This window comes from Eubalaena glacialis, chromosome 1 (assembly GCF_028564815.1).
Source record: "Eubalaena glacialis isolate mEubGla1 chromosome 1, mEubGla1.1.hap2.+ XY, whole genome shotgun sequence".
In the NCBI taxonomy this organism is placed as follows: Eukaryota; Metazoa; Chordata; class Mammalia; order Artiodactyla; family Balaenidae; genus Eubalaena; species Eubalaena glacialis.
Genome location: NC_083716.1, coordinates 181,898,385 through 181,914,762, shown reverse-complemented (window position 1 = coordinate 181,914,762; position 16,378 = coordinate 181,898,385). Strand labels below are relative to the sequence as shown.

Below are 16,378 nucleotides of genomic sequence, written 5' to 3'. Positions count from 1 at the left end.
AGAAGCACCTGTTCTTCTTTAGTGATGACAGTGTTTGGACACTATTAGCATGGGCTGTGCCATCGCCAGTGCTGTTCACTTACACACACATGTTCAAAGACTCAGCTTCCCTCTACACCTAGCCTGTTTTTGCACATGGGAGGTGCTCAGTACACATGACTTCTTCCCTTAGAGTCACCACAAGCCTTAAGTTCTTTTTTCAAGTTGGTAATGTCTACATATTTAATGAAAGAACAATTCTATTTATAAGTTTTGGCTAATTTTCCTTGTCTTTGTTAACTGTTACTGCCATATATATAACTAGATTTCAGCTTTACCAAAAGTCATAATAATGATGATGATCATCATCAGTATTTGTCTAACATTTTATAATATGCAAATCACCTTGAATGCATTGGCTTATTAATTCTCATAACAATTCTGTGAGGTAAATGTTATGCTCCCCTTTCTGCCCAAACAGCAAGCAAAACTGAAGCTTGCCCAAGGACCACAGACAGTGGTCGTGATACTGTATGGTTTTCAAATCCATTAAGACCTGGCTATAAATTGTGTGTACCCCAGTTGGATTGGATTTATGAGAGGTCAGCATCAAGTTTTCATGAACTTAAAAACAAATGGGTAATATTTTAAGCAAACATAAAGGTGACATTTATTTTTAGTTAAATTATTCAGATATGGTCCGTGTCTCTTAGGTCCAATTTAGCAAAATATTTGTATTCCTCTCTATTTCTTCTAAAATGCCATTGTGCTCTTCTTGTGGAAAATAAAATATCTCAAAATATTAACTAGACAATATTTGGGTTCTGGCATCTTAGAAGCTATAACCCAATAAAATGACAAAGCGAAGGAACAACTTCAGTAGAGGCAATATGGTATAGGTGTTCAAATCGTGGACTCTACGATCTTTGTAGGCTTGAATTTCAGCTCAAATGTACTAAATGCCGTGGGTAAGTTACTTAACACGTACATGCTTGGTTTCATCAGGTTTATGAAAGAGAAGAATAAAAGTACCTGGTTTATAGAGTTTTGTGTAAATAATGTAAAGCACTTGGAATAGTGCTTGGCATTAGTAAGCTGTTGATAATAGTCGTAACAAATAATAACTGTGGCTATTTTTAGCTACTAGATGTATTCTATATTCATTATCTTATACATATATATAAAGAGTTAGGAGTAGATACAAATATGAGCAGCATCAATTTAAGAGGGCCCTGGGATACTCTTACTTTTGGAGGTTCAATTCCACCTCGTATCAGATTTATTAAAATGCAGTTATATCCACATTGAATATAATTTCTTATATAACTTTAAAGAAATGGAACTTTAAATTTTTAGTTGGCTAGTTGGTGTAATATTACATTTTGTAGACATTTAATTGAACACTTACTAATTTTGTTTGGCCTGGGTTGGTATTCTCCTGAGATCATACAGCAAGTAAATGACAGAACATGAGCTAGAATTCTAGTCTTCTAACTTAAAATCAGAATTTTCCTAAAGAATGAGAAGAATGTTTCCCCCACTCTGCAGGCTGGAAGCTAGTCCCTTTTTAAACCTAATTCAAGTTGGAGTGTCTTGCCAAAATAAACACTCCAGAATGCTCAAAATTCTGAAAATAATAATGAACTTTTCCTTTCTTTATTCTTTAGATTGTGGTTTGAATGTTCATAAGCAGTGTTCCAAGATGGTCCCAAATGACTGTAAGCCAGACTTGAAACATGTCAAGAAGGTGTACAGTTGTGACCTGACAACACTCGTGAAAGCCCACATCACTAAGCGGCCCATGGTGGTGGACATGTGCATCAGGGAGATTGAATCTCGAGGTGAGGCGTTTCCAGCAAGGTTCAGAGCAGTCGTAACTCACTGCATAACCAGGTTTTCTTCTGCAAGTTTAGGGGGAATGATTTCAGATAACAAATGATCTGAAAGTCTGAAATCAGTTAACAGGTAATTAACCAGCATGATTTCAAGGTACATTTAACCAGTTATAAGAAATATACTTAAAATATATTTATGGTTGATGCTTCCTGTCTGTAAAAGTTGATATGTAGGTACCAATTCATTTTTCAGTTTTTATATTTTTTCTTAGGTCCAAAAAGCAAAGGTATAAATGCTCTGTTTAAAACTATCCTAGGCCAAAAAACCAAAAACCAGAACGGCATGCACCCTAATTATTCTTTGCCACTTGGGAAAAACTGCTATATGCCTATTAATACAGTTTATCTTAGTCTTCCGTTATGTAAAAGAATTTATGGTGTAAGGGGGGTGATGAAATAATTTCCCTTAATACCTAAGGTATTTGATCTAGTTAGACAAAATGATGAGCCAAATTACAGATATTCAAGTGACAGTAGGTCAGAATTAAAGAACTGTGAGGGGCTTCCCTGGTGGCGCAGTGGTTGAGAATCTGCCTGCTAATGCAGGGGACACGGGTTCGAGCCCTGGTCTGGGAAGATCCCACATGCCGCGGAGCAACTAGGCCCATGAGCCACAACTACTGAGCCTGCGTGTCTGGAGCCTGTGCTCCGCAACAAGAGAGGCCGCGATGGTGAGAGGCCCGCGCACCGCGATGAAGAGTGGCCCCCGCTTGCCGCAACTAGAGAAAGCCCTCACAGAAGTGAAGACCCAACACAGCCAAAAATAAATAAATAAAAAAAATTTTTTTAAAACTTTAAAGAACTGTGAGTGAAATGGTTTTATTTTAGGAGAAAAGTGAGAAGAGGTTTCTAAACATGTATATTTCATCATTCTTCCTGACACATTACTTCCCCAGCCTAAAGTATGAGAAGTTAAAATTTGAATAAACGGCATAATTCCAAAGAAACTAATTAGCTTCCCTGCTTTATTTCTACAGGTCTTAATTCTGAAGGACTGTACCGAGTCTCAGGATTTAGTGACCTAATTGAAGATGTCAAGATGGCTTTTGACAGAGGTGTGTTTTCCAGCAGGTTCATTAACTTAGGACAATAATTCTCTGCCAAAAAAGGCACAATTTCTTATGTTATTCTTTCCATTATTTTTCTAAATCATTAATGATTATTATGCCAAATGAAAAGACTTAGCTTATAATTTTTATTATTTTTTGTATTAGTTGTAAGTATTAAACTGTTAAATTTCAGGGTGAGAAATAAGCATAAAATTTAACTGTATTACCAACATTTGAGTATCCAAGGCTGGTCCACGTTCACCAAAATGTATACTTAGCAGTTAAATTTACCAAGAACCATGGAGAAAACAGTGGAGGTGGATGGTAAGGGAGAGAATCTAAGTCATTGCAGATCTCAGATTTTCCAGGTTTGTGGTGGCCCACCTAACTCTGCCTGCAGTGCATGCCTCCCCGGCATCTCGTTATCAAAGTTTGAGCTTGTGTCAGGGCAGGAATCTGAGAGGAGCTGGGGACCTTCTGGCATCAGACCTCCCACTGTGGGAGGAAGGACCCAGCCAAAGAAAAGCTCAGTGGGACTTCTTTTCTTTTAACTAACATTTAAATTAAGGTTTGTTGCCATGGTTCTCCAGTTTGTCTTTGTTTTGAGCACTGGAATAGGTGGTACCAAGGAACTGTAAACTTGAATACAGGAAGTGAAACAGAATAGGAGTTGTGATCGTAAAGAGCCTCCTTCCTTTGCAAGTACATATTTCTAGTTCCATTACACTCCTCTCCCATCACAGACCTCTTACAGCCAACAGAGACAGAAGACAATATAAATGAGATATTATTACTAACCCAGTAGGAGGAAATCTAGGTCAGCCCACATATTTGATAAGATTGAAGAAAATGAGGTGAAGTAATGGCATCAGGAACAACCCTGAATCTACGCCAGATTGAATGTTAGGCATTTCTTTTTCTCTGAAAGGTAGCAACTGAGCATGTCCATTCCCAGCCACTGGCCATGGGAGATTTTCCATATAATCCCTCCTCTCCTGCCCCCGCCCATAGTTTCCTCTGTTAACATCTCTCATTCATACAGTACATCTGTTGTAATTGATGAGCCAACATTGATACCTTGTTATTGACTAAAGTCAATAGTTTACATTAAAGTTCACTTTTTATGTTGTACAGTTCTGTGGTTTTTGGCAAATGCATAACGTCATGTATCCACCATCACAGTGTCATACAGAACTTTCACTGCCATAAAAATCCCTACGCTCTATCTGTTCTTCTTTCCCTTCCTCCCCTGAACTCCTGGCAACCACTGATCTTTTTACTGACTCCATAGCTTTGCCTTTTCCAGAATATCATATAGTTGGAATCATACAGTATGTAATTTTTTCAGGCCAGCTTCTTTTACTTGGCAATGCGTATTTAAAGTTCCTCCGTGTCTTTTCATGGCTTGAGAGCTCATTTATTTTTATCGCTGAATAATATTCCTTTGTCTGAATGTACCACAGTTTCTCTGTTCACTTATTGAAAGACCATCTTGCTTCCATTTTTTTTGGCAATTATGAATAAAGCTGCTATAAACATTTGTGTGCAGGTTTTTGTGTGGACAAAAGTTTTCAACTCCTTTGGGTAAATACCAAGGAGTGTGATTTCTGGATTATATGGTAAGCGGTTGTTTAGCTTTGCAAGAACCTGTCTGTCTTCTGAAGTGGCAGTTCCACTTTGCATTCCCACCAGCAACCAAAGAGAGTTCCTGTGGCTCCACATCCTTGCCAGCATTTGGCGTTATCAGTGTTCTGGATTCTAGCCATTCTAATAGCTGTGTAGGAAAGAGGCTGCTTTTTTTTTTTTTTTGACATTTATCATTGTTTATTTTATTTTTGAATACGTGTTTGCTTTTTTTTTTTTAACATCTTTATTGGAGTATAATTGTTTTACAATGGTGTGTTAGTTTCTGCTGTATAACAAAGTGAATCAGCTATACATATACATATATCCCCATATCCCCTCCCTCTTGCGTCTCCCTCCCACCCTCCCTACCCCATCTCTCTAGATGGACCCAAAGCACCAAGCTGATCTCCCTGTGCTGTGCATCTGCTTCCCACTAGCTATTTATTTTACGTTTGGTAGTGTATATTGATACAGCCACTATGGAGAACAGTATGGAGGTTCCTTAAAAAACTAAAAATAGAACTACCATACGACCCAGCAATCCCACTTTTGGGCATATACCCTGAGAAAACCATAATTCAAGAAGAGTCATGCACCACAATGTTCATTGCAGCTCTGTTTACAATAGCCAGGGCATGGAAGCAACCTAAGTGTCCATCGACAGATGAATGGATAAAGAAGATGTGGCACATATATACAGTGGAATATTACTCAGCCATAAAAAGAAATGAAATTGAGTTATTGGTAGTGAGGTGGATGGACCCAGATACTGTCATAGAGAGTGAAGTAAGTCAGAAAGAGAAAAACAAATACCGTATGCTTACACATATATATGGAATAAAAAAAAAAAATGGTTCTGAAGAACCTAGGGGCAGGAGAGGAATAAAGACTCAGACGTAGAGAATGGACTTGAGGACATAGGGAGGGGGAAGGGTAAGCTGGGACAAAGTGAGAGAGTGGCATGGACATATATACACTACCAAATATAAGAGGCTGCTTTTTAATCATTAAAAATCTTTCATAAGCTAAGTGGAATAAAAGAAATCTAGTATAACATCTAGCTCAGAGTAGACACTAATTAAGTCTTTAGTAGATGAAAATTCAGCTGTTTTAACAAAGTACTAAGTGCAGGGGAGGGCAGAAGGGGCCACCCTGAAAGAAGGCCAGCTTTGCTTGAGAGTCGCAAGGCCCAGCAACTCTAAAATTTCCTCTATTTTATAATTTTTTCTCTTGTTATCTCAACACTCTGAAGTTTTGTTTTGCTTTTTCACTTCTCACTACCTCTCCTACCCCCAGGGCTCAGGCAAGATCTAACGTTAGGTGTGGGAACCTGGGGTGAATCAAAGGTGGCCTCTTGTGCTGGGTCTTTTGTAAGTTGGGAGAACCTCAGTTGTTATTTTTCACATTCTCTATGTTTATTTTAAAAAGGAAAAAAAGTAACCCCACATTATTCCCCTAGGAATTCTCAAGTACTCATGAAATTTAAAAATATTTCTGTTAACCTCAGTCATCTCCTACTTTTCCCCTCCATCATTAAACATAGAAAAATAAGTAACTTCAGAATATAAAATTCAAAAAAATAGATTGTCTTTCACAGAAAAAAAACATATATATATATTTCAGCACAGTGAATTTGATGTTAAAAACTGAAGCATTGCTAATCTTTAAAAACAGTATACAAAAATGTTATTTGTTAAAAGTGCTATGAATCCAGGTATTTACTTCTGTTTCTTTTAACATCCTTCAAAGATGGTGAGAAAGCAGATATTTCTGTGAACATGTATGAAGATATCAACATTATCACTGGTGCACTGAAACTGTACTTCAGAGATTTACCAATTCCACTCATCACATATGACGCCTACCCTAAGTTTATAGAGTCTGCCAGTAAGTATGAAGGCGTGCATTTGTAACCTGACCAATCGCCTCTTCTTGGTAATCACATCTGTTTTTTCTGCTGAGTATCTTGAATGCATTTTATGAAATACATATTTCTCCCTGGCCTCTCTCCATCGCTAATACACTCACAAGAATTTTGAACTCTTTTCTAACATAGGTTATTTATGACTTCTACCATCAGAAGCATCTTTGCAATGTATTTTCCAAAGTATGGCTTATACCAGTTCTCCTAGATATGGACCAGTACTTTTGTAAAATAAGGTAAAAATAACTAGAAAAATAAAATTGAAAAAACAAGACCAACTATTTGTTATTAGATTCAGCAAGCATGAAGATTACTCTGTCAGATTGCTATAAAATATATAAATTCTTACTCTCAATTTCTGTCCTTATCCTGTGACAGGCCATTAATAAGCAGTTTGCAAACTGGCACGGGTTCATAGATTATACTTTAAGGAGCACTATTTTGGATCAAAAAGTTATTTTTTAAGTTCTAGTTAAGATGAAAATGAGAAAAAGCAAAGGCTCATTTGCCAAATTTTATTTATGGTGCAAAAATCATACCTGTAATTTACACTTGTTTTTTTAAAGAAGGGAATTCTTAACAGATTTTAAGTGTTGGCATTACCATTTTTTAGAAAAGATAGGCTATTTCTGTCATTTACTTTTCTCTCTTAAAAACCATATGCTGTGTTAATCTTTAAATAATAACATCACTTCCTTAGTAACACTGATTTGCTTTCTGATTTTGAAATTTCACAAGTACAAACTTTCTTTGTTCTAACTTTCAGTTTCCTCTTCAGAGCTTGTGTTGAGAATTTTTGTGGTTAGTTCCATGGAGCCCTGATTTCTCGCGGGTCAGCTCAAGCTCTCATGTAGAGAACAGCTGTGAGAATTACACTGGTTTTTACAAACTTTCATGTTAGAAGCCTGAAAAGACTCTAGATCTCTTGCATGGGAATTGGGGATTCAGGGCAGATCATGAAAATTGTCTGAGGGAGCTTACGGGTTCTTCTTTGGTGGGGCAGAGGTTTCCTCCCCAGAGAGATAAGTCAGATCGCCACTAACCTGGAAGGCACTTGACATACACCTGCATCACGAAGGGCTGCTCAGACCTCGGTTTCCTCTGACCCCCAGCACAACTCTGGGGGCTCCACTGGATGGTGTTCCTGCCCCTGTGTTGCTTGCTAGTAAAATTGAAACTCAGCTAGCTCTGTGGCTACCCCAAGGGCATCCGGTTAGCACAGGACAGAGCCAGGATTCAAACCCCGGGTCTGAACGCTACACAACCCCTTTATCTACTTAGAAGAAAAATCTAAGCACTCCTTATGGATTTTAAGCCCTTCTGCCCCACACCCCCAAACTACCTCACCTTCTTTCCCCACACCCACCTGAGTTGCTGAGGACAATCTCCCCTCTTTATTATTCTTCCAAAGCATTTGTCACTGTTCTTGGGTTTGTGTCTGAAACAGCCCTCCTGTGTGAAATCAGCAAGCCCCCTTATGTCACACCTCAGAGAGCTCTTGAAAGCACATCGTAAGAGAGAAACTTTCCTAAATCAAGGTAGAAATTCCATTTCCTTCTACTGTAAAACTGTTTTGATGTGTGACATCAAAAACCCTGGCATAATACACACAATATAAACGTTTACTGTACGTGTTTGATACTGATATCAAAGAGTTTGTGGAACATTGTGTCCTTGTAACATGTCTTTCCTAGTAGTAGAGTCTGTTTTATTCTTTAGATGCATAGATACAGCCATTCTCTTACCTGTATAAGCAGATAAGGAAGATGAGTGAAGCTAAGATTTACAGAGCATATACTAGGTGTCAGGAATGGTGCTAGGCACTTTACACCCATGATGTTGTTTTAGAAGAAATGAGATGTTACAGGTATAAGTAAGTTGTCCAGGGTCACGTGGTGAGAGGAGGTGGCCCTGGCATTCAAACCCACATCTGTCAAAGCCGTGCTGTCTCCACTCTACACACAGCCTGGCTCGCCTGATGGAACAGGGTACAAAAGGCTTAAACGGAGGAGGAAGACAGGAGCGGAGGGCGGAACCCTTTCCAAACAAAGGACAGGGCTAGCTCACCCCTCCCGATGAGCTTTTTGTATCTCAGCCACTAAAACAACTGGGGCCGTGTTTTTCAGGTCTCAGGTGTCTGGCATTTATTAGCAGCCCTTGCCAACAAAAAAATCAGAGTTTGTGTTAAAGCTTTCTCCTGCAAAAGCTGTTTGAGCTCTGCTCTTGCAGCCTCCCTCGGAGAAGCTGTTGGGTGAAAGCTGGAAGGGAGTGGTGGCAGGAAATGATAAAAAGGATTCAAGGGTGGAGGAGGCCAGGGCATCCCAACCAAAATCTTGAAGAGCTTCATAATCCCCTGGAAACTCACTTATGAACCACCTAGAAGCCTTGTTCTACCCAGCACTTCTTCCTCATTCCCTCTCCCCAGTGAAGAAATTGGTACCCTACAATACAAAGGCCCAGAAGACAGATGCTTCTCACAGGCCATGCTCAATAACCCAGTGTGCACGGAGGCTTCCCAACCACCGTGAAAACAGCACTGCCACAGTTGAGCTCCTGGTCAGACTGAATGGAGAAACCTTCCTCTGGCCAAGGAGTCTAAGAGCTCTTCCCAGAAGATCTTAGAAAAGCTACATGACTCAGTCAGTGTGTAACCCTGAGCGAGTCAGATCAACTCAGAGAGAAAACCCAGAGTTCTTTGTCCTCAGCAACTTAAAATGTCCTGAAGAGAAGCCTGGTAGCTTGCCGAGTTTCCCCTCAGCTCTGCCACTGATTCACCCCTTTTGCTTGGCTAAGTTTTATTCTTCTTGTATTTGAGTTTCTCTGTAAAGAATTAGACAATACATTCTTTCAAAGAGCTTGTAACTAGATCTGATGCAGGTTCAGAGTGCTTGTTTCCTGCTCTCACAATGTCCACATCCCCAAATCCTCCAGACCTTCCCTGGACCTCGCAGCCATAGGCCGCCTTTCTCCCCTGGATTCCCATCGCGCTTCGCTGGGCTTCTTTCACAGCCTTGTTCCTTCCTGCCAAAGTTATAGTCATGTCTGGTCTTCCCTAGTAGACTGTAACTTCCTCAGAGGCAGGGGTCCTCTCCTGTTTGTTTTCCCTCAGTGCCCAGTCACGTAATAGGTGCTCAAAAATATTTGCTGAGTAAACATAATTTTATATTAAGAACCGTAGAATCTTAGAGTTTTTAGATACTCTAAGGGGTCACATAACTGGACTTCCTTCTACAACACATTCTTTCTTAAATACCCTGTAACTGCAAGATCACTGCTTCTCTAGGCGGCCCGTCGGCTGGTGGACGGATGTCCACTGACAGATGCGCAGGGAAATCTGCCTGCTTTTAACTCCCTCCCATTGGTGGTGGTGCCAGTATCACCCTCTCCCACATGCAAGCCTTTCGTATACTTGAACAACTGTTGGTGGCCATTCATCTCAGAGTACATTCCACTATGTCTGTCTCGCTCTTAAATTATGCTGTGGTTTCCTTAAGGCTAAAGATTTGTGTTCTCTGAAGAACTGATCATGGGCAAGACTCTTCTAAGTGGGGAAAAAAGAGAAATGAACTCCAGGGGAGAATTTTTGTCAATTTAACATCCATATATTCAAATGCATTTTGTCATATGTTCCCAAATTTATATCTCCAGTCTGGACCTCTCCGTAAACCCCAGATCAATCCACAGTCAGCACGTTCACTTGGACGCCTGAAAGACATCTCAAACAGAACTCTTGATCTTCCCCGCAGACCTCCTCCATCCGTGATCTTCCCCATCTCAGTTGATTGAGGCTCCATCCTTCCAATTGCCCAAGCCCAAACCTTGGCTCATTCTTGATTATTCTCTTTTTCATACATCCCTCATCAAGAAACCCTCTGGACTCTACCCTCAAAATATACCCAGAATCCAGCAACTTCTTACCACCTTCACTGCCACCACCTGGTCTAAACGAGTGTCATTCCTCACCTGGATTTTTGTAATCATGACCAGAGTGGTCTTTCTGTTTTCACTCTTGCCCTTCCATAGCCTGTTTCCCATGTGGCAGCCAGAGGAGCAATACTGTGAAAAGTGTATGTCAGATCCTGACCCTCCCTCATGCAGAACCTTCCCATTTCTCTCCGTAAATGCCGTGTTCTTAGACTAGCCCGCAGCACCTGCCGTGATAAAGTGCCCTGTTACGTCTCTGACCTCACCCCCGTCTACTCCTCTCTGCTCAGTCTCCTGCAGCCACACTTGGCTCCTCGCTTCTCTTCAGACATTACAGGCACACTCTCCCCTCGGAACCACTGCACGGATGTCCCTCTGCCTGGAACCATCTTCACCCAGATCTCCATGGGTTTCATTCCCTCCCTCCCTCAAAGTCTGTACACGAGACTTTCTTTCTCATGAAGGCCTTTCCTGACCATCCCATGTAATATTGCACCCTCGCAGCCCTCCCGGTGTTTCTTATCCTGCTGTTTTCTGCGTAGCGCTCATTCTAATCTAGTATAAACTGTAAGATAGAATATTTATTGTCTGTTGCCTCCAGTGTAAAGTAAGCTCTCTGTGAACGGGGAATTTTGTTTCTTTGCTAGGCCACCTACACTGTGCTTAATTTCACACTATCTCAAGAGTCTCCTTATAAAGATTAACTATAGAAGTGAAAAGGAAACTAAGTTACTCTTTTTTCAATTTCCAGAATACTGTAGTTTCAAATTAATTAGTCCAATCATAAAAACTATAGCTAAGTAAAAACTAAATAGTAGTTTTCTATAGTAAATGGAATTTTCTTCTGTTCGTTATAGAAATTAAATGATTGGATTTCAGTATCTGAGATGTTATTGCTGTTATGAATTGGCACCTTGAACCTTAAAGCCCCATGATTCAAAGACTATGCATTATTTATCATAGCTAAAGGCAAATAATACATTCTTTATTGCTAAGAAATGGACCAAGAACTCTGGGGAAGCTTTGGGCAGAAACTGTAAAATGGCCAAAGTTTCTTTGAATTAAAAAGCTTCAGTCGCTGTTCACATTCTGAAATTTATCACATCTGCTCTGCCAATGCTAGGAACTTTTCACTTTCATCTTATATCAGTTTTTACCTGACTCCAGTACATTGCCGTTGAGTTGGTTTGTTTTATAAGTTAGAAAGAGTAGGATTCTTGGTCTTGTGTCTTAAATGTTGTATTCTGGTCAGATACGGCCTTCCAGCATTTCAAGGCTGCTAACCAACACTTAAAGGCAATTGCCCTGAAGCCCAGCGTTTAAAGGCACCCCATCTTCTTGACGTTTGGTTAGAAGCAGGAATGTGCTATGGTCCTCTTTTTGAGAGCATGAAATTCCGAAGATGTCTATTGTTTCTGAATATGGAAGTGATTGATGAATTAAACGCAGTCTGTGACCTCAAAGGAATGTGGTTTTTTGGCCAAAACAGAACTAAAATATCCAAATCAAGATTGTCCCCCTCAAAGTTTACACCTTTGTAAGAGTCACATTTATTTCAGGGATCCTGTTGTCACTCAGAACGTTTGGAATTGCCTTCAAAGTCTGTATTGCATTCTTCTGAATATCTTAAGTAGAAGAATTGTGCTTTGAGGGTAGAATTGACTTTTTTATATAACAAAATAATTTAAAAGTAAGTCTAATGAATAAAGGAAGTAAATATTGGATGATACATTTCTTGGTCTATAAAGAAAAAAGCATGAATGTCAATTAATAAAACTTTGGCAGGGGTTGCAGTGGGCACTGGGCTGGCATCGCTTGTATACCATTGCTGAAAGGAGATTTTCAAAATATTTTGAACAGTGCAACATTGTTTCAGTATGTCTGTAATGTTCTAAGATGACCTTATTTGAATATATAAGTTTTTATCCTTGCATACGTTTATGTGTCTGAATTTTTTATAGTTACATCCTATATATCCAATATCTAATTTTCATATTTATCAGACTTTAGGACCCTCAAGTGAAAACACTGGGTGCTCTCCCCAAAAGTCCAAGTAAATGATATTGCCACATTGACACTAAACTTTTGGAAATCTGAGACTTGAACCTTAAAAATATTTTCCAAAGCTGTGGGCAAGGACCTGTGAGAAAGCACTTTTTGTCAGTTTTAGAAGATCACCACAAGAATAGAATTAAATGGGCCATTTTTACCAGTTGTCTATTAAAGTTTCTCTCCTTGGTATTCATCTTGCTACTGTAGAAATTATGGATCCCGATGAGCAATTAGAAACCCTTCATGAAGCACTGAAACTGCTGCCGCCCGCTCACTGCGAAACCCTCCGGTATCTCATGGCACATCTAAAGAGGCAAGTTCCCAACTCGGACGCTTATATTTGTACCACATCCAAATGTTAAGAATCAAATGAAAGCAAAGGTGAAAGAAAGGACAAATGATCTATTGAATGAATGAATAAATACATAGGTATCTTGTCTTCTTGTGTGAAATCGCACACATTGAGAAGGAATGCTAAAAAAAATGCACTACAATACTGAATGCGGGCTTGATTCCGACATAAAGGTATTCGCAGTTCAAGTATATGTTCCAAATATGTTAGAAATACCAGTATTCTGCCAAGAACATGCATTAATTTTTGTGGAAAGGGAAAAGGTTGCAGCTGTAAAGACACTAGCATTAGTATAATAAAGCAAGAACGAAGCAACTTGCAAGGAAGCTCACTTATGTCTTGCTCCAAAATAGGCACTTCAGACTTGGCATTTTAGATTATTGAGTTAATGTTGCCAACATTGAAACCTGCTGTAAAAAGTGATGGAGTAAAGTAAGGAGTAAAGAGAAGAATGGAAAATAAAATATTTCAGTTACTTCTGGTTGAATGTTTTAAAGTGATTGATGGTGATATAGCTTTATTTCCCTGCTTGGTCACCCTCCATCTCTCCCAGTTGAAGCAAGGTTTTTAAAATTATATGACCAAGTTTTAGTGGTTTTAGGATTTCCAAATATAGTACCAATCAGAAACAAAAAAACCCAGCAGAACTTGACATCTATTTTGTATGCCTTTAGGTGCGAGTTACCCAGAAGTGAATATTTAACTCACGGTGCTTTTAAGGATTTACATGGTTTCCCTCCTTAAAAGCACCATGAGTTAAAACTTTTTTTAATATGCTTCACTTGTAAATTCAAGTTTGCTGTGTATGTGGATGCAGTTAAGAACTCCACACTAAAACAAAGGAATAACTCTCAAATTATAGTCTCTGTGCCTTTGCTGTAGCAGTAAAAAGAAATACTTACACTCCCTGACGAGGTTGCTTAGCTTGAGCCATTTCCTGTTAATATCGCTACCACTCTCTCCCTAACTACTCAATAAACCATTCAACTTGCAAAAATGCTCTATAGGAAACAAGATCTTGCCAAAGTGGAGGGAGAGCTGATGGAATTATCCGGATGACCCGGTCCCCTCCCTGTGTACAAACCCACCCCTGCAGCTCTAGGCTATGGCAGGCGAATCCACAGATAGAACCGACTCCACACAGCCCAGCACATCAACTCAGGCTTCAGCTCCAGTGATCACCAGAAGTTTAAATTATTTACTAACATCATTTACCTTAAGGAAGGTCAGTACTTTGAAGTTAAGGAGAAGTGCAGAGAAATAACCGAGCGAAAGAGCTGATCAGTGGGCACAAACCTTTACTGTGAATCTTTTGTTTTAGTGCTTCAGCACGCCAAAGACCCCCGTAGCCTACGTGAAGTCACCCTCCCTTCCTTGTATGTTTCAGAGTGACCCTCCACGAAAAGGAGAATCTGATGAATGCAGAGAACCTTGGGATTGTTTTCGGCCCAACGCTCATGAGATCTCCAGAACTAGACGCCATGGCTGCCCTGAACGATATACGATATCAGAGACTGGTGGTGGAGCTGCTTATCAAAAACGAAGACATTTTATTTTAAATTTTTAGTTTGAAGGAAAAAAAGAAATGTTTTACAGATGAAGGAATGTTTTATAGTAATTTAATTGGCTCTTATAGCTGAATTATGTCTTGGTTAGAAGTTTGGGCATATAACCAGATTAAAATGAAGGAACTTCCCATTGTGTTCATAGCACTGCTCCGCTGTCCTTGTAAAACAGTGAACACATGCTTTCCAGTTCTAGTAGTCCTGGGTGTTTATCATGTTAAGAGAAACTCAAGCTAGTGCATGATTAGCCCCCTGTTTGGCAAGGGAACCCCATACAAAGGAGACCCAAGCCTGCGCCACCCCTTGTCCTGGGTCGCCTGCGGTTGTAGTGCAGCATGTTTCACAGAGTAACTCTGTCGTGACTTTGCTTTTGGGTCCTGCGTCACTGGTTTCTGATGCTTCCATAAACATGCACACAAATGGAGAAACCAGCACCTCTGGCTGCCGCATCGCCATAGACTATAACATATGCCTGCTTTTCTCAAATGCTTTATTTCTGGTTTCTCTTAGTTCTTCTCTAGCATAGTACTTTCTTTCCAGCAAAAGCAAAATGTGTTTTCAGATTTGTTACTTTAGTAAGTTATCTCTACCAATAAAAAAGTACAACACAGAGCATTTTCTGTTAAATTATTATTGGTTTTCAGTTGTAATTTTGTGTTTTTATCTGGCATGCAGTTATTAATTTATTAAATTTGGCTTTTAGAAATCAAAAATATTGATAGCTCACTTTTTTCTCATGACTGAGAGTATTTGGAAAAATGTGTTTGGCCATTTATTTAATACTGAGTGCACCCTCTCACCTCTTTTGTTTACTGTTGAAAGTTTTGCGTTGAGCCCCTAAAAATATAATTTAAAACTGCTTAGAAATAGAATACCCATTCATTGAATTTATGTTTCTTCTTGCATACTCTGGCAAAAATCTAGAATAGTTTCTCAACTTTTTGGGGCAGTGGGGAGGGCAGGCAGGAGTTCCTTCTAGAGCCATCAGAAAAAGAAAAAGGGCTAACTAAAAAGAATGACTTTTCTGAACACTCGGGGGTTTGTCAGAGATGCATGATGTTGACGTGCAGTTGAGCTGACCGCATTGCCTGGGAGGAATCTCAGGTAGCAACCTGACAACTAGGGAAGGGTGTTCTGCGCACAACACGAGGCCCGGAAACCCAGGCAATGGGCCTGATACTGTCACTAGCCACCCACATGGCTTTGAGCTAATGACCATCCAGAGTCTGTTTCCTTATCTGTCAAATGAGCGCCCTCCCAGAACTAAAGTTCTATCCTGCTTTAAAAACTGAAAAAGTGGGACTTCCCTAGTGGCGCAGTGGATAAGAATCTGCCTGCCAATGCAGGGGACACGGGTTCAATCCCTGATCCAGGAAGAACCCACATGCCGCGGAGCAACTAAGCCTGTGTGCCACAACTATTGAGCCTGTGCTCTAGAGCCCGCAAGCCACAACTACTGAGCCCACGTGCCACAACTACGGAAGCCTGCGTGCCTAGAGCCCGTGCTCCGCAACAAGAGAAGCCACCGCAATGAGAAGCCCGTGCACGACAATGAAGAATAGCCCCCGCTCGATGCAACTAAAGAAAGCCCCTGTGCAGCAACGAAGACCCAACACAGCCAAAAATAAATAAATAAAATAAGTAAATTTATTTTAAAAAAACAACTGAAAAAGTAATACAAGACACATTTCCATGTTTGCCATTTCGATCCTTAGTGCTTTCAAGACTGTCTCAAAGATAATGGAAACTGACAGAAATATGGAGTTTTTCCATATTTTTACCCTTAGGCTATAGTAGGAAGTTGATCGTATGTTTTATTAATGTCTATGTTCAGAAAACTGTGGTGGTACAGTTCATTACAGCTAGCTCCTCAACCACAGTCGTCTATATGAAAAATGTCACTGCACTAAGCAACATGCGATACATAGATTAATAAAGTACAGAGATTTGTTTTATATAATATAGACATTTTCTTTAAAATGGAGGTCACTGAAAAGCACTAAACACTAAGG

At 39.9% G+C, this 16,378-nt stretch overlaps 1 protein-coding gene across 3 annotated transcripts in view; it reads left to right on the top strand.

Annotated features, from left to right (window-relative positions):
* The window catches only part of CHN1 (chimerin 1), a 200,456-nt gene extending 185,464 nt beyond the window's left edge, over nucleotides 1-14,992 (top strand). For 2 of the 3 annotated variants that reach the window (XM_061185112.1, XM_061185131.1), the window contains 5 exons: nucleotides 1,647-1,820; nucleotides 2,852-2,929; nucleotides 6,299-6,436; nucleotides 12,657-12,762; nucleotides 14,189-14,991. In XM_061185112.1, coding sequence (XP_061041095.1) covers nucleotides 1,647-1,820; nucleotides 2,852-2,929; nucleotides 6,299-6,436; nucleotides 12,657-12,762; nucleotides 14,189-14,360 — 668 coding nt within the window. In that variant the 3' untranslated portion in view covers nucleotides 14,361-14,991. Of the gene's footprint in view, nucleotides 1-1,646; nucleotides 1,821-2,851; nucleotides 2,930-6,298; nucleotides 6,437-12,656; nucleotides 12,763-14,188 lie in introns of all 3 variants that reach the window. The other variant, XM_061185121.1, reaches the window with a different exon arrangement.
* The last annotated feature ends 1,386 nt before the right edge of the window (nucleotides 14,993-16,378 follow it).